Below are 17,364 nucleotides of genomic sequence, written 5' to 3'. Positions count from 1 at the left end.
TCTTGAGTGACCACCTGTCCCCTCCGATTCCCAGGGGCCCCGTGTGGCACAGATAAGTAGAGGCAAGCTTTATAAAATTGCAGATGCCGTTTATTTACCAAAGGCGCTGGCCAGGACTCTCCTACTAGCCCGGCCAGCGGATGCCCACGAGGGTCCCGACTCGGCCTTCCAAGAGCAAGGCAGGGCTGCCTCACTGTGGAGATGGGAGCAGGGCTCCCTCCTGGGGCAGCGGTGGTTTTCCTGGTCAGTGGCAGCCAAGGTAGGCAGTGGATACCAGCACCATCTTCTCAGGAAGGCACTCTCAGCTTCGGAGTCCCCAAAAAGAACTGTAGGACACGGTCAGCCAGGAGTGCCAGGCAGAAGTCCAGGGCCAGGATCTGGCCGATGACCAGCTTGAACTGTCAAGGAGGAAGCAGGCTGAGCTGGGCCTGTGGCTGAGCTGAGCCAGGCCGAGCCAGGGCCACTGCTCAGAACCACTCACCTCTACAGGGATGTCCACAAGGCCAAACTGGCTGTTGAAGTCAGGCGAGGAACCAAGGAGCAAGCCGATGATGGCCAGCAGTGACAATGCCAGGCTCCACAGCAGGGGCTTGTTCTCAGGCAGGCTCTCCATGAAGGGTGGGCCCTGCAATGAAAAGACAGCTGCTTGGGGAGGGTGGGCTGAGCGGGTCAGGTCAGGTGGGAGTGGGCCAGAACACAGGGCCTCACCTTGTAGTTGATGGCGAAGGTGGCCATCTGCATGGCCATGGCCATGATGTACACAGTGCTATTGACCAGGCTTGGCTCAAACTCCTTGTACAGGTCTACAAACTGCTCCTGCCTGCAGGGGCACGTGGGTGTCAGTACCCTTCTCCTGCTCAGGCACCCACTGTAGCTTTCCGCTGCCTCCTCCTCTTCCTGGAACCCCACTTACTTCTCAGGGCTGCGTGCCTGGGCCTCACGGTACAGGTAGACCAGGCTCAGGAAGTGGACAGAGAACTGCAGCATCACCGTAAGGATGGTGTACAGGTTGAAGATGTTGGGTAGGGGCCGCTCTCGGGAAAGAGTCTTGAGAGGCTGTGGGGCAGGACTGACAGTCAGCCAGCATACTCTCTCAACAGTGAGGGGATACTCCTGCCTCAGACATCTTGTTTGGCCTGGACCCAGGGGCTGCCTATGTCCACAATAGACTGTATGCCATGGTAGCAATGGAGGGCTGACAGGAGACAGATTTACTCTCTACTCCCACAAATGCAATCAGAGCCTTGGGCCTGGAGGTGGGCCTGGTCTACTGAGCCTGATGCTTCCCTCCTTATTAGGGTGGGATCTGAAATGTCCCTAGAAGATGCAAGGGACACGTCATGGTAGGGCTTTGTAAAGTGACCTAAGGCTCTGACCTCATACCCAGACATGTAAAAGCTTAGATGGTGGGGCCCACATAAAGGGAGGAGAGTCTTGGGGACAATGGCAGGCCTTCCTCTTTTAGCTACTGTGGGGTGAATAGCTCTAAATATGGCCTGAAACCTCTGGCTGCCTAAGTCAAGACAGATCTCTTGTTTAAGTTGTCCTGTGAGCCTTTCCTCACCTTGATGGGAAGTTGACACAGACACCTCTGGCCCCTGGGGCATCTATTTCACCACCTCAGCCACTAGTGCAGACTCCTGGTTGTGGCAGCGCCCTTCCTCAGGAGGCCTTCCTGGCTGTCCCCAAGGCCAGCCCCTGAAGCCTGTGACACTTTCTCCCTCACGGGGCTGAGTGTCATCTGCCTGCTTTCACTCATCACTTCTTCTGCCCTAGGGCTGAGACCTGCCTGAACCCCAAGCTCGGACAGTGGTATACCCTAAGCTGTAGCACTGGCAGCCAGCCAGGCCTGGCCCTGTCTGTAGACCCTGTGCAATCTCAGGGACACTCCTGCCTTTGGGTTCTAGGTCTCTGTCTGTATCTTGGGTGATGACAATTCCAACCCACAAGAGTTCTTGAAATGCCCTATGGTCAGCCCTAGGTGGTCTAGGGCCCACCTTGGAGCGGGAGATGAAGAGGAAGCAGCCGGCCAGCAGCAGCCCCTGCAGTGTGGCCTGGAAGTCGCTGAACTTGACACCCTCCAGGTAGAGTACACTTTGGCTGTATGCCAGGATGAGGGCATTGAGGGCCAGGATCTTGAACATCTGCAGCGTCGTCACCAATGTGCACCGACCCTGCTTGATCACATGGCAGACTGTGGGGAAGCAGAGAGTGAGTAGGCAGGGCACTGGGCAAGCAAGGCTCCAGGCAGGGCAGGGGAGGAGCTTGGGACTCACTGCACTGGATGGAGGACAGCTTGGAGGTGAAGGGTGCTGCGATGCTGGCATCCCCCAGCTTCACGATGGGGGTGCTCTCGTCCTCCAGGTCCCGCAGCACCTGGCTCAGGCGGTCCTGTGGGGTGGGCAACAGGGGTCAGCCCTGGCTAGCAAGGGTTGGGGTACTTCCGATCTGAACACTCACCCTGTGGGAGGCTGGTGGCTCCTCAGGAGAGAGGAGTGCCGACTTCTGTTTGCTGGACCTGGAGACTCTGGGGCCACTGTTGCTCAGGACAGGGCTGTCCCTTGGCCGTCGTCGCCGTTCTACAACCCTCTCAGGGGCGTTGGCCAGGAGTGCTACACCTGAGAACACATTGGGAAGGAGTAATGGAAAGGGCCCACGGTCAGGTAGCAGTGTTCAGTTGCAGAGCCAGACAGACACCAGGCTGCCCACCTGCCACCAGTCCCAAGGTACTCTCATTTCACCTGACTACCCTATGGGCCCACAGAGAAGGGTCATCTTGTTGTGCTAGTTAATGGCTTGACAGATTAAAGCATTTACCAAACATGCCTGGCATTTATGTGAATGTGAAAAGAACCAATTCCATAAAGTTGTCCTCTGACCTTTACAAACAAAAACAAAAAACCAAAAAATAAAAACAAAAAAACCCACCAGTTTAGATGTCAGATGTGTCAAAAACCACGCGGGTAGAGGCGTACCTGTTATCCCAATCCTCTGGAGTCTAAGGCAAGAGGACCTTGAGCTCTAGGCCATGCAACTCAGAGACCCATGCCCAAACGAGCACAAAAATCTCATCCAAACCTTAAGACAGGCAGTAGTGGTGCATGCCTTTAATCACAGTGCTTGGGAGGCTGGGGCAGGTGGATCTGTTGAGTGCAAGGCCAGTCTAGTGTATAGAACAAGTTCTAGAGCAGCCAGGGCTACACAGAGAAACCTTTTCATGAAGGGGAGGGGCGAGGAGGGAGGGAAGTCTCATCAGACCCTAAAATGAACAACTGAAAACTGCTGGCCCCCAAAGAAACTCATTCCTGGAGAGAAAAGTCTATGAAGGTGAGAACTTCAGACAATGCAGGGAAGGTGGAACAAAGCAGGATTGCCAACACTTATCCTGACAGTGGCCTGTGGCAACCAAACCTGGTTGTGGGACTCGAAAAACAATGTCCCCATCTACCTCTTTTCTCCTACCTTCTGCTCCTCATGCCCTTCTCTCACCTTGAAGCTCCTCAAGATTTCTTCTTTAAAGACAGGGGGTTCCATGTAACTAGGCTAGCCTTGAACTTACTGCACAGGCAAGAATGAACTTGAATCCCTGGTTCTCTTGTGCTCTGGATGACAGATCCCTGAGCACTGCTGCCCAGGAGGTTATGAACTAAATGACTTACTTTTTCAGTGTTCTAGTGAAATCCAGGATTCTGTACATATAAGGAAGACATCTACTGCTAAGCCACACCCCCTGCCTCTCCTTAAGAGAATTCTAGGCAGAATTCAGACACAAAGCCATACCACCAGCTCCTGTCAACCCTGAAGGGTACAGGCATGAGGAGCAGAAGGTAGGAGGAAAGAGGTAGTTGGGGACAATGTTTTTCGAGTCCCAGGCCAGAGAGCAACAGGGCCAGGTGAGATGTCGCCACACTAGTAGTGAAGGAGGCAAGGCCCCCAGCTACTGGAGCTTACCCACATCAGCGTGCTTCAGTGCGCCCACATCGTTGGTGCCATCTCCACACATAAGGGTCACATAACCCAGCTCCTTCAGGCTAGTGATGACAAATTCCTGCATGGCAGACATGACACTGATGGGTCTGCAGCCATCCACAAGACCCCCAGTGCCCAGCCCCAGGATCCTGCACATACCTTCTGCTTGGGGGCCACACGGGCAAACACCTGCACATGAGGGATGAGGGAGAGCAGCTGCTGGGGGTCCAGAGCCTGCAGGTGAGCCAAGCCATCGCCTGTGAGGCATAGCGCGTGCTCCAGGGCCAGTGCCTTGGGGGAGCCCAGAGTCAGTGGCAGAACGATGCTGCTATCAATGGAGCGCCACTCACATGGCTGGCCTGCGGGTCACATCTTTGGTTAGGGTTGTGACTCCAGAGCTACCACCACAGTTTCCCCCAGAGTCTGGCCCTGCTTTGGACATTTCACAGGGAATACACACAAGACCTTCAGATTCAAGTGAGGAGCTTGAGCATTGCTCTAGTAGCTGCATGCAAACACACAAGGCCTGGTCGCAGACGTCCAGCCACCTTCTCCTGATGCTGGTCCCTCAGCTAACAGATCTCTCCACTACCAGTCTAAACTCCAGCTCTAGGAACCAGAGTCCTCCCATGCTAACCTCACGGGACCCGCTTTTATTGCTGAAGCCCAGATCCAGGAGCAGTGCATCCTATACCGACTTAGATGGAGGTTTGCTTCATCAACCTGCAGGGCCTGCCCATAAAGCAACAGATACGATCATCACTTTAAGATCAACTATACACAACCCTTAGGTCCAAGAACATGGTACACAGGGTTAGAGTGGAGGGAGACCTGGGCCAGCAATTCAGAGTGGTGATCAAGTTCTCTGAGAGGCAGTGGAAGGTTCTAGAAGCCTTTTTAGTTGAAGGCACCTACTGCCCTGTGTGCCTTCTGCCACCCTGTATTGGAGTACCCACCGCTCCTCACTGCTCTGAAAGACATCAAGAGACCCGAACAAGAAGTGGATTCATTTACCTCTGCAGGAAGGGTCTAAGGCTGGTCTTAGAAGACATGTATGCAAAAATGGGCCTGAAAGCCACTGTGTAGCCCGGGCTGGTCTGGACTAACAGCACTCTTCCTCCTGGGCTAATAGGAATGCACCCTCACATCTACCTAAGTGGACTCAATTTTGAGTCCCCAGCCTCCTTACTTAAAGCAAGATGCCAACAAGTTTAGCAGTTCAAGTCTTCTTCTACAGTGTTAATGGAAGCTGCCTATGGTGCAGAGGTGGGCAGACAGATATGCTAACAACAGGCCATGCCTCTTACCCAGGATTTGCCACTTTCAGCATTGGGTAACTGATGCCCTAATCAGGTGTTGGGAACCTGGCACTTCCTGCATAATGGCACAGGAGTGACCTGCCCAGCACAAGGTGGACAAGGATGAGACATGAGCCCTCTTTCTCACAGTGTACATGAGGCCTGTTATAAATAAACATGGCAGACTCGGGAACCATGACTATCCTCAGAACACCATACACCATACTGCCCATGTTCTGAGGCCTTCTCAAAGTGGGGTTGACATAATTAGGATCAGCAGTGAATAGTGGCTAACACACTGGTTTGGGACGAGGAGCCCAGCTACCTGGCCTTACCTTTCTCCGAGGGAGGATGTAAGATGAGTGTGTGAGCCTTGTCAATGAAGTGCAGCTCCTGAGCTACATGACATGCAGTGAGGGGGTTGTCTCCTGTGATCATGACCACCTACGGGACAGGGGACAGGGCGCAGGGCTTAGCAGGGAAGACCTGTTGGGCAGAACCCTTACCTTGGCCTCACAGCTCCTCCTAAGAAAGTATGAGGCAAAAGGCCACCTCTCCGGTAGACCAGAGCCTACCAACCCAGAGAGTGCTATACAGGGCGTGGCTGTGCCAATCATGGGCTGGGCTGGCATCTAGGGCTCCTTACACACCAAGCACATGCTGAGTCACAGTTTAGTCCCAATGCATTGCTTCTTAAAATAATTTACTTTTTGATATGTATGCCTTTGAATATGAAGGCAGAAAAGATGTCAGGTTCCTCACGGATGAGGTTATAGGTATTTTGTGGGTGCTAGGATCCAAACTCTAGACTGAATGGCAAGTTCTCTTAATTTGTTTTTACTTAAAACACAAGTTAAAAATGAGCCCTTGAGCCGGGCGTGGTGGCGCACGCCTTTAATCCCAACACTCAGGAGGCAGAGACTGGTGAATTTCTGAGTTCGAGGCCAGCCTGCTCTACAGAGTGAGTTCCAGGACAGCCAGGGCTACAGAGAGAAACCCTGTCTCGAAGAAAAAAAAAAATTAGCCCTTGGCTGTCAGTGCCCAGGGTCTGTACCTGTTGTGACCTATGAGGACTCAGTGAGGACCAGTTGTTATCTGCCTCTTGCTGGGACTGCTCACGAGGACAGGCTAGGCCTCAAGATCTCTTACCTCAAGCTTCTACCTCCTTCTCATCACAGTCTGAGGAGGTGATAGGTGATGTGTTTTGTGAGGCGCCATGCTAAAGAGCATTCTCTACCTAACTCTGAGAGTGCCAGCTATACCCATGCCCGGCTGAAAACCTGTGGTTTCCTCACTGCTGAGACCCAGAGGGTGGCACAGTCCTCTGTGGCCACCTCCCTGCCCCTACCTCTCAGTTTTCTCATACCCTGTGGGATGCATTCTGGATCTCTCGGATCACAGCCTTGGAGTCAGCTTTGAGCGGACAGGAGACCACGATGAAGCCAACAAACTTGAGGCTGCACTCCAGTGCCTCCCGCTTGACCTCCCGGGCCTGTTGACAGATGTGGGACACCTTTACAGTCTGACCTTCCAACCAGCCTCTTCACATCTCCCGGAGTACAACACAGGGAGGAAGGCAGTTAAAGCGCTTCAGCAACAAGAGCCACTGGGCATGTGTTGGTGCTGGGAAAAGAGAGGCCCTGACCTCTAAGAAGAGAAAGGTCAAGAGTCAGGAGGGGGGAGGCAAGGCAGGTGCAAAGTGGGGTGCAGCTACTGAAGATGGAGTCTAGACCTAAGTGTACCTGCTACACCTCATGACTATGGGCATGGACCATGCAAGGCTACTACCCTTGGGGCAACCAAAAAGTACCAAGGAGAGCGGGTGAAGATCATAGAAGAGTGAAGGTAGGGCTCAGGGTGAACAGGTCCAGGAGGACAGACAGGCTTGGGACATACAGGGTTCTCCAGAAGAGCAGCAAGGGAGGGAGGCACAAGGCAGGAGAGGCCGAGTCCTGGCTTTAATGCCTCTACAGTCAAGGCTCTCAGCTCACATTACGTTCTAGAGGGATGGTTGGCTGTGGGGGTGAGCAGACTGGACAAGGACCACAAAGCAGGTTAGAAGGCAGTGGGGAGAGATGGAGGTTAGAGGTGGACTGGTATGGATCCACTATGGCCTCTGACCACCAGGTGACAAGGACATCTCACAGCAGAGGAAGAAGGTGCCATGAAAGGTGTGGTGGGCTAACAGGGCTGTTGAATGTGGCAGGTCCTTACCTGCTGATGTGTGAGATGTCCTAGCTCCTTGTATCCCAGAGCCAGGACACGGGCTCCTTCCCGAGAGATCTCAGTGTGGATGTGGTGGTAGTCAGGTGGGCACTGGGAAAACTGCAGGGAACAGAGGAGGACGTCACTGCTTGATCCCTGCCTATCCCTTAACCCCAGGGTTGGGGCTGGCTCACCATAGAGTGCAGGGTTTCGGGGGCCCCCTTCACAGCCGCGATGTAGCAGAGGTCAGTGGAGCCAAGCTTCTCGTAGGAGGCGAGCACAGACATTCGCTTTAGGGCACTGGCAAAATGAAAGCGCTGGTGAATTTTCAGCCCCTGAGTTTTAATACTTCGGGGGAATACTTTCTCATCTGGAAACAAATAAGCACGAGTCCTGAGGGGCTTTGCTCCAGAGAGGTAGCCAAGCCCCCCACCCCCCAGCTTTCCCGCCCCAGCATCCCCAGATGCTGTGATCACCATCGTCCCCAGTACAGTGGATCAGGCGGAGAAGGCTGGACATGTGAAGCCAGCGGGGCACTAGCCTGGAGGAATGTCACTAACAAGAGCCTGCCTCTCCAGGACACAAGGCCACCCATGCCAGACCTTGGATGCCAGCCCCTCACCTTTGGTCAATGTCCAGTCCACAGCTGTCAGCATGGCCTTTTCCAGAGGGTCACCCACCAGGGTGCCATCATCCAACTGCACGAGCGAGTGGCAGGAGGCCAGGGCCCGGTGTGTTTCTATGGGGATGCTGGACACTGGGGTCACCTCTTTCCCATCTCTGCAAAGACGGGACAGTTGGTTACAAGGTTATAGGCAGGTGGGTCCACCAAGGGACCTAGGATCCTTCAGTGACTACTACCAGAGACTACCTCAAGCTGCTAGTACTCAGTGTGCTATTCACTAAGGATACCTTGGTGAGACTGCTGGCCTCAGGGATGACTCCTGAGCTCCCAACAGATGAGGTAACAGGTCTGTGGCCGACTGTTCTGGGACTGAACTAATTTCCTATCTACATCTGATGCCACTCATATGGATCATCACATAGGATCCTCTGTAATGGAGCCTCAGAGGCAGGACTTCAATGGAAGCTCACACCAAGCTTGGGTCTGTTTGCTGGGGGGTTTAGACAGAGTTCCTTTATGCTCACCTCAGCCCCGCCACGCCTCGAACCACCAGGCTGTCACTGGTCAAGGTACCCGTCTTGTCAAAGCAGCACACTTCAACCTTGCCAGCGAAGGGGATCCGGAAAGGCTCTGTGCAGTACATGTCTGGGGGTGGAGGGTGGGACCTGGGGTTAGGGGTTCCCTCCAGGCTCCTGCCTGTTCTATGCAATGCCCCACCAATCACTCAGCACTCACAGAGCTTGGCCAAGGCGATGAGGGAGGTGTTGACGGCCAGGGAGAGCTCAATGGGCAGCTCAGGGGGTACGACAGAGGTGAGGATGAGGGTGCACTCCAGAAAGAGCTTGTACCGGTTCCGGCTGGGGTCCTTGGTCCCTGTGGAAACAGGGCCTGGCAGCCTGGGGCCGGGGTGAGGCTTCAGAACAGGAGCTCTCAGGGCGCTTACCTTCAACCCACACATACGCAGCCGCAGCAATGGCGAACACCAGGAGGAAGAGGATGAAGATAAAGGTCTCCAGGTTGTTTGCAGTGACCCTCTTGACCCCAAAGAGAATTGTCCGCAGTAGTTTGCCCTGCAAGGACAGGTAGGACTTAGCCTTCCCTGAGAGCTCTGTGGGGATTAGTGGCCTCTGCTCTCTGAAGGCACTGAGGTTAGCTTCCTCTTCTAGGAAACAGCAGCGCCTGCCTAAGACCATTGCAGGCTGACAAGGAATTAGGCCTCTAAGGCCGGCCACAGGGCTGCAGGGCAGCCAGGCTTCCATCACCCCTTCAGACAGAACCCTGAAGCATTTACTAGAGCACCTCACTTAACGCCCAATGGTAATGGCCAGACTACCTTGGGCATATCCACTGCTATCTCTGCCTAGGGAAAGCAGGCCTTAGGGAGAGTTCTGGGAGGAGCTGTCACACACTTTGGGCCTTCCTACGTGGAATCCAGCACCATACCTGGGATGTATTGAACCCAGTTCTCAGGACAAAGGCCACACATCCATTGTCGACCGCTGAGGGAACAAGCAGAGGCACCTGCTGTTAGCAACCCTGTCCCACCTCCTTCACACTATAGCAGGTGCAGGATACCCAGGACACCCTTGAGGCACCTACGCTTTAGGCCCGAGGTGGCCTTCTGTGGGGGGATGTGCTGTACCACCTTGGTGCCCCCAAAGATGACATGCAGCCGAGCATCGGCCTGCAGGTCTAGGACACGGTCTGGGCTCAAGTCTTCAATGGGCTCCTGCGAAAGCAAACATCAGATTGGGATGATGGCCTCACTTTAGCCTCACCAAGGGCTTGCCTGATTCCCATGAGTGCCCCTAACTAGGCCAACAAGTTCCATTCGCCTTAGCAGGCGCCTCCTCACCACAATACTTGCGGAGTTAATGCCCTGTGGTCTGCATGAGGCCTCTTCAATGATACAGAGAGAATCCTCCTACATTCTCTATACCCACCCCGATGGAAGATCCTGGTTTCTTTCCACCTGGCTCCAGACACCTATGGCAGTGACTCCAGCCCATCTGCCTCTGCCACTTGTGTATGTCAGGGACCGCCTGGCCTCTGGCCTCTCCTGCCCTATACTGTTCTTCATGAACTGGGGAGTGAACTATGGATCCTATCCATCACCTTCATTTGTGGCACAGATTCCCCAGTGAGCATGGCCTCATCCACAATACAGCGGCCCCGTAGCAGTAGTACATCACACGGCACCAAGTTCTCCTGAGGCGAGCGGCCTGCAAGGTGCAGGCGAGAGGGTCAGCCACTGGCTAAGGTAAAGATGTCCACCTGAGGGGAATCCTGCCTCACCGATAGACACAATGTCCCCAGGAACAATGTCATCGCTGGCAACAGGCCTCCACTTTCGGCTGCGGTAGACCTGGGAATATGAGCAGGGGGAGTCTGTCAGCATAGCATATGCATGGTGTCCACTCGGGTGGGCAGGGTCACCACCCACCTGTCCCACCAGTCACACCTGTATCATATGGGGCTTGTTGCCCATCTTTCGTATCTCTGACATGTTCCTCATCTGCTGCTGCACTAGGGAAGCCTCGAAAGCCACCAGCATGGACAGAGTGAATACACTGTAGTACCAATACTCGTCTAGGCACCAGAGCCCAACGCAGAACACCTGTGAATCAGCAGCCTGTCAGGTCTTGCCTACCTGTCCTGTGACCAGAAATCCCGGCAAATACCAATGGTCCCCGAGGGCAAGGAGAGGCTCTGGGGTTTGTAAGTGGCAGCCAGACTCACTCTGGCTATGACAGTCCCAAAGAAGGAGCTGGCACAAGGGCCAGAGCTGCTGTTACCTGAAATACGAAGAAAGGGGCTGTGGCTCTCTCCTTGAAAAGCTCCGAGAAGTCGGGCACCACCATCTCAGCCCTGCAAAAAAACCGTACCCAAATTCCTGGGTGAGCTGAAGCTGTGGAGGCCGCGCCCGTCACCTCTAACAGGACACCCAAGGTGGGGAGGCTGCATTTGACCTCGTTCCTCCTCGACCACTCGGCAGGCAGGCCAGCCTGGGCGGCAGTCCTTCCACACCGGCTCCCTGCTCTGCTCAGCCTTGTGACAGGCTCTGTCCAATACCACCCACACCAGGGCAAGATGAGAAGGGTAGGATAGGGTGGCTGGGAGAAGGGGGCCTTGGTGACAGAGCTCATTCCCCTCTGGAACTGTATATCCTTTTTCTGAGACAGGTTTTCAAGTAGCCCAGCCTATCCTCAAACTCCTTACAGGGCCGAGGAGCTCTGAACTGATATCCCTGGCTCCGTGTTTGATTGCTGGGAAGACAACAGTGCGCCACCATGGCCCATGGTCATGTGGTGGTAGGGATGCAACTCTGGATCTTGTCACTGTTAGGAGAACTCCAGCCACCACCTCTGGAACTGACATTTTTTTTTTCTTCTTTTCTTTCCTGAAACAGGTTCCCACTATGATCTTAAGCTGGCCTGGAAGTCACAGAGATCCAATTGTTTCTGCCTCTCAAGTACTGGGATTAAAGATGTATACTGCAATGCATGGCCTCATCTTTAAAAAATATCTTTCTTGTGTATGTTAAGGGGAGTAGCATGCTGTGACAGTGTGTGTGTGGCAGTTGGAGAAAAACTTGCAGGGACTGGTTCTCTCCTTACATTGTGTGGGTCCTGGGATCAAACTCATGTTGTCAGACTTGATGACAAGGGCCTGTACCCACTGAGCATCTTGCTGGCCTTGGGAATTTGTCCTATTTTCTCTGAATAAACCCTTGGCTTCACGTAGCTTGTCCCTAGCGTGTCTCCTGCAGCAGCATGTGGTCACCTAGTCTGACTCAGGCCTTCTCTGCTGTACTCTCAAAATTCCAGGATGCTCACAGGCTTCCCAGTGGTGGGACCCGAGGAGAGGGAACCACAGAGTACCCAGAGTTTAAAAACAAAAACACCCACAGTGATAGCATAAAATCTGTCTCAGGCCATTAATGCAGTCATTATCAGGGTTGCAGAGATGCTTCTAACTTAGATTGGGTGTGGTGACATCTCCATTTACTGAAAAGCAGGCCAGACTGGGCGGCAGTCATGGAAGAACCCCGGGGGATGACTCAATGGCAGGGCCCCTATCTGGCATGCTCCAGGCACCAGGTTCCACGAACCTGCTCAGATCTCCCCAAGTTCCCTGACTTAGCACAGTCAAGAGCGAATACCATGCGGGCCATGATGCCAAATATCGGTGTTTGGTGCCCATCGTTCGCCTGTCCTCCTGCAGCTGCACGTCGGCACCTCTGTGTTAGTAAAAGGTTAATGGAGAAAGTCTGTGTGGAACATCTGCTGTCCTACGCAGCATAAAAGAGGCACCCATGTGTTTTGGTGTGTTTTCCTTTGCAGTGCTGGGTGGAAGCATTCTAGGCCATTAGGCAAGCACTCACCCACTGAGCTGTGCCTTGTTGCGTCACCATCATTTCTAATGTGCTGAGATGCACATAAGCATAAACACGTGAATTAGAACCTAATTCTATGCTGGGTGGTGGTAGTACACGCTTTTCATCTCAACATTCAGGAAGCAGAGGCAGGTATGTAGATCTCTGTGAGTTCGACACCAGCCTGGTCTACAGAGTGAGTACCAGAACAGCCAGAGCTACACAGAAAAATCCTGCCTCAAAATGGGGGGAGAGAGAAAAATAAAGAAAAAAACCCTCCAATTCCATGATTGTGGGGGAGGGTGGGCCAAAGACATGGCTTATGGTGAAGCGCTCGCCTTAGAAGCACGGAGACTATGTTTAAGTACCAGAACCCATGTGGAAAGGCAAGCTGGGCTTAACCACAGCCCCGGGAAGGGAGGGACACGAGCACCACTGCCCGTTTAGTGAGCTCCAGTTCAGACCGTCTTAGAACACAAGGTGTATGGCTCCTAGCGACGACACCTGAAGCTGACCTCAGCCTCCACATCTATTTGCACACACGTGCATAACCTCCTTTCCTCCAGTCAAGCTCCTGGCTCTCTGAGGGCCCTGTTGGCAAACAAGTTTGGAGGAAGCCAGAGCAGAGCAAGTTTTTCCAATGGGGCCATCGTCACTTAGCATTCTGGGTTAAAAAAGCTGAGCTCTCAGCCTTATTGCCAGGGCTCAGTGACCAGGAGCACAGTAGGGCAGCAGTGCACAGTGGGCCACACGGGGACAGGGACTCACCTGTTGCTCCCAAACTTCTTCTCTGCAGCTCGGATCTCTGAGTCTTCCTGGAAGCCTCTGCTGCTCTGATAGTAAGAGAAGGTATTCCCCACTGGGAAGGCCACTGGGAGGAACTGCTTTTTCTCCAGGGCATCATAGGAATATTTGATCTTCTGGAATTCAAATGACAGCACCTCCAGCCCATCTTCACCCTGCAGTGGGTGGAAGGTGTGTTTGTGGCAGAAACCCCCTGACCTGGGAACACTGCCTGTCCCACCTACCCTGCAGGACATAGCTCCCTTCCTACCTTGTCACGGTGCAGGGCCACCAGCTCTGTGGAGCCATTGTTGGGGGTTGGCACGACCTTCACAAAGGTTACTTTGTTGGGATCATACTCCTGTCAAAAACCAAAGACTGTTACTGAGTCCTCCTTACCTCACAGGGTCAGAGTGTAGGCATGTCCATAGCTTGCCATACCCCACTTGACCACTACTTTGTATTATAAGGCTCAAGGCACAGGGCAAACTCCCCACCTAGGATTCTGGACCTGACTGAGCTCAAGTCCATATGGAACCTCTCCATTCACAGGACCCACATCGTGCCACCGCCCACTTGCCACCACACTGGCTCTCTCTAGCTTGCTCACTGCTCCCCAGTACACTGACTCTGAGCAAGTCCCACCTATAGCCTGTGGACACACGCAGCCAAAGACAGCTAAGGATGTGGTGCAAAACCATAAGCATACTTAAAACACCTCAAGATCTTTTTTTCTTGGAAAATGGATCCGCAACCCTGATCCATTCAGGCTTTTGCTCAAGTGTCACCTACTTGGGAGTCCTCCCCAGGTGGCCCCATCGTTCCCTGGGACTCTTCTTATTGTTATCTGCCTTCTGCAGTAACAAAGGATTCTACCTTCTTCCCCAATGGTTTTATCCATGCTACTTTCGTGACACAAGAAACATTCTCCCATTCCTCCACCTCTAGTCAGCCTTGTAATTACTAGAGGTGGAGGTGGGACACACAGTGGTGGCCCTGAAAGTAACACAGCGAAAGACAGGTAAAGGTGCCATGGAGGGTACCCCCCCCATTATAGGTTACCTTAGCTTTCCTCAGTGACCCCGGAGGGAGGTGTTTCAGCTTTCACTGTACAGTAGGGTGAAACTGAAACCCAGTGAAACCTAGAGAGACACAAAGCCTGACCTGCCCCTCCCCCAAGGCTGCTTAGCTCCTCCCACTCCTCCTCTCTAGAAAAGGAAGTGCTCAGCTACAGATGTTTAGCTACAGTCCAAAGGGCAGCTAGAATGCTAGGAATCCAATGTCTTGTGCACCCACATACACACACACACACCCCACACCCATCTATTGACCCTGGGTGCCAAGCTCAGAAATTCGCCTCCTCTTCAGGATAAACATTAATGAAGGAAACATGCCTTCTCTTGGTACTGAGAATTCAATGCACACACACAGCCATTGAGGGTTTTCCTGCAGTCACTGACACTGCCTCCCTTTTCTGAAGATCAACCCTGAGCAGATATCGGTGCCCTAGGCTTCAAATCTGGTGGTCTGCAGTGTGGTGGTCACTGGGTATTACCCTCAACCTAGAGTACCTTAAACTCAGTGCTTCCTGTCGTGACACTGTGTTTAGAGTTCTGAGTTTAGAATCACTGCACCATCCTGACAAGCCTTAACCACCCTTACCTTACAGATAACTTGAGACTAAGCTATTTTAAGTCACTTACAAGTAGCTCCTGGCCATCCATCTTCAGCACCAGAATGAACTACACTCTCTTATGGGTCTAGCAAGGGACAGACAGAAGCTGAACACTGGGCCATAGGACTTGGCTTCATACGTCCGGGGAATTATCCCACAGGTCTAGTCTTAAAAAAACAAAACAAAACAAAACAAACAAAAAACCCCACAAAAGTAGAAGCCAGAAATAGTGACACAGGCTTTTAACCTCAGAATTCTGGAGGCAGAGTTAGGCGGTTCTCAGACAGTCCTAAACGACCCAAGGCTGCATAGTGAGATCCTGTCTTATAGAAGAAAAAATAAAGGGTAAGAAAAGAAAACCAAAACCAAGGTGGGAGATGACGAGCAGCAAGGCGGGACCGTTCCAAGAACAATACACTATATGGGCGCTAAGAGACCAATTCACACGTATGGGTCCCGCTGTCTGTCTGTTCCAGGTGTTTCTTGTGAATCAAAATAACGAGGCACCACTGCATGGCGAGTCACAGCGGGGTCCCGAGGAGGCCTGAGCCACAGGGCAGGGGGCCCGCGGCAGCCCAGGACCCCCGCTAGGCCCCGGGGTGCCCGGGTCCCGGTCGGGGGCGGGCGGGCGCGCGCACTTACCGGGGTGCAGGTGAGCGCGCAGTGCGCGTGCACAGACCAATGCCCCGACAGGACCGTGAGTGCGTGCGCGAGGCAGATGGTGGCGAGCGCCAGCAGCGCGGCCTCGGGGATCTGCGTCCAGCTGCTGCCCCATCCCCAGCAACCGCTGGCGGCGGCGCCCAGCCAGGCTGGGTACAGCAGCCCGGCGAACGGCAGCACGGTGAGGCGCCGCAGAAGCGCCAGCCGCCGGTACGGCCACACGGCGGCCACCAGTTCGTCGCCGTTCGCTATGAGCGCTGGCCCGGCAGCCAGGCCCGGCCGCAATCGCGACCCAGGCTGAGGAGACCCGTTGCCCCGGGTCCCGCCAGGCCGGGCTCCGCCAGGAACCGCGTTGCCCACCACCGCCATCTTTCCCAGCGCGGCGCTGGCTTCCGGCAGAGGCACCGCCCCACTTCCGGCACATTACTTCCGGTGAGGTCTGAGCGCCACCATGAGTGGCCTCAGGACTAGGAGGCGCCTAGGTAAGGCGTTAGATGGGTTGGCAAGTGTCTGCTCAGGGCGCCCCCGTGACCAAGAAGGTATCAAAGGTCCATGGCGGACTAAGAACGGAAAAGATTTAGACGGGCAGGGCGGGATTGACATCGAGAGAACCTGAAACGGAAGAGCCCGTCGCTCCTCAGCCACTCTTCGGGCATCCATCAGTCACTAGGAAAGCGCTTGCGTTCGGGGAGGAGAAAAGCTTACCCAAAGATGCAAGCGTTAGGACGTGGGACCTTTTGAGGGCGGGTCGGGGAGGAGGCTGAGCTTTCGCAAGGGAGCGGTAAGGGTGCCTTTTGTAAGAAGACACATTAACGTAAATGGAAAATTAGATGTTTATATGAAATGTATTATGGTGTTTTATCCAACTATTCTGTACAAGTACTGTTATTTGAACACAGCCATAAGAAGGTTTTGAAGATTAAAAAAAAAAATCTTTATAAGTATGTATGTCTGTGTGTGTGCCACCTGTGTGCAGTTCCTTCAGGGGCCCTAAGAATGCGTCTGAGGTGGGGGCGGGTAAAAAGGAACGTGTCTGAGTCCTGGATTTGGAGTTACAGTTAGTTGTGAGTGTGGGTTCTGGGAATTAAATACAGATCTCCGTGCTCATAGTGGCTTTGACTCGTGAGTGCTGGGATTAAAGGCATGTGCCACCCTGCCCAGGTCCGACATAGATCATTTTTATTCTTTTTCAATGTCCCTTTGCTTGGTAGTATAAGCAAAGCTGAAGTAGGAAGATGACAACTTCAAGTTCATCCCGGGAACTTAAAAGTGTTGGCTAGCTCAGTGTTAGAGTGCGTGCCTAGCATTCTTGAAACCCCGGGTTTCACTGTAAAAACAAACAAATAGAAAAACCCACACAGCCCCCTGACTGCAGCCTGCTGCTGTTGCATAGTATTTTCTCTCAGTTGAAACTGACTGGAGGAAAGTTTGATAAGAGGACTAAGGAAGTTCTAAAAGCAGGCCTTGTCTCCTCTCTTCTCTTCCCTCTACCCCACCCCAAGGGATCAATCTCCAGTCCTTAGGCTTGGCAGCAAATGCTCTTGCCCGCTGAGCCCACTCACTGCCTGACTCTACAGAGAGGTCCATTAAGAGTCAGGAAATAATTCAGAGTCTGAAGAAGTTCCTGAAACTTAGCAGGTGCACAAGGTTCACTTCTCCCCAAGGTTATATAAGCAGACAAGTTGATTGCAAGTCGTGCAGAGAACTCCAGGTTTGCAGTTTGAAGTCATCACCATTTGGGGGTGTGCCTTCAGTGACACACCTACCTCTTAGT

General features: G+C 53.4%; 1 protein-coding gene across 1 annotated transcript; it reads right to left on the bottom strand.

The window, feature by feature from the left end:
* Positions 1-72: 72 nt before the first annotated feature.
* On the bottom strand, positions 73-16,044 carry Atp13a1 (ATPase 13A1). The gene is made up of 26 exons (XM_021218898.1): positions 15,573-16,044; positions 13,527-13,616; positions 13,241-13,431; positions 10,893-10,965; positions 10,559-10,714; positions 10,393-10,462; positions 10,213-10,319; positions 9,697-9,826; positions 9,541-9,596; positions 9,041-9,167; positions 8,833-8,970; positions 8,622-8,742; positions 8,095-8,252; positions 7,667-7,842; positions 7,482-7,592; positions 6,634-6,759; positions 5,603-5,711; positions 4,129-4,328; positions 3,952-4,048; positions 2,461-2,618; positions 2,277-2,391; positions 1,998-2,194; positions 914-1,056; positions 709-820; positions 482-625; positions 73-398 (listed from the first exon to the last, which is right to left on the bottom strand). Exons 1-26 carry the CDS (start codon positions 15,957-15,959, stop codon positions 288-290), a joined length of 3,603 nt encoding a protein of 1,200 aa, XP_021074557.1. The 5' UTR covers positions 15,960-16,044; the 3' UTR covers positions 73-287.
* Positions 16,045-17,364: the final 1,320 nt, after the last annotated feature.

The sequence above is a fragment of the Mus pahari genome, chromosome 19 (assembly GCF_900095145.1).
Source record: "Mus pahari chromosome 19, PAHARI_EIJ_v1.1, whole genome shotgun sequence".
NCBI lineage: Eukaryota > Metazoa > Chordata > Mammalia > Rodentia > Muridae > Mus > Mus pahari.
This window is presented reverse-complemented; position numbering and strand designations above follow the sequence as displayed.

Bases quoted from the DNA above. Each gene is read 5' to 3' on its own strand.
- Atp13a1 (XM_021218898.1), bottom strand. From the start codon at position 15,959: ATGGCGGTGGTGGGCAACGCGGTTCCTGGCGGAGCCCGGCCTGGCGGG. The intron at 10,715-10,892 runs GTAACAGCAGCT...GCTGATTCACAG, and splicing joins CCCCTTTCTTCGTATTTCAG to GTGTTCTGCGTTGGGCTCTG. The intron at 7,843-8,094 runs GTGAGGGGCTGG...ATTTGTTTCCAG, and splicing joins GGACTGGACATTGACCAAAG to ATGAGAAAGTATTCCCCCGA.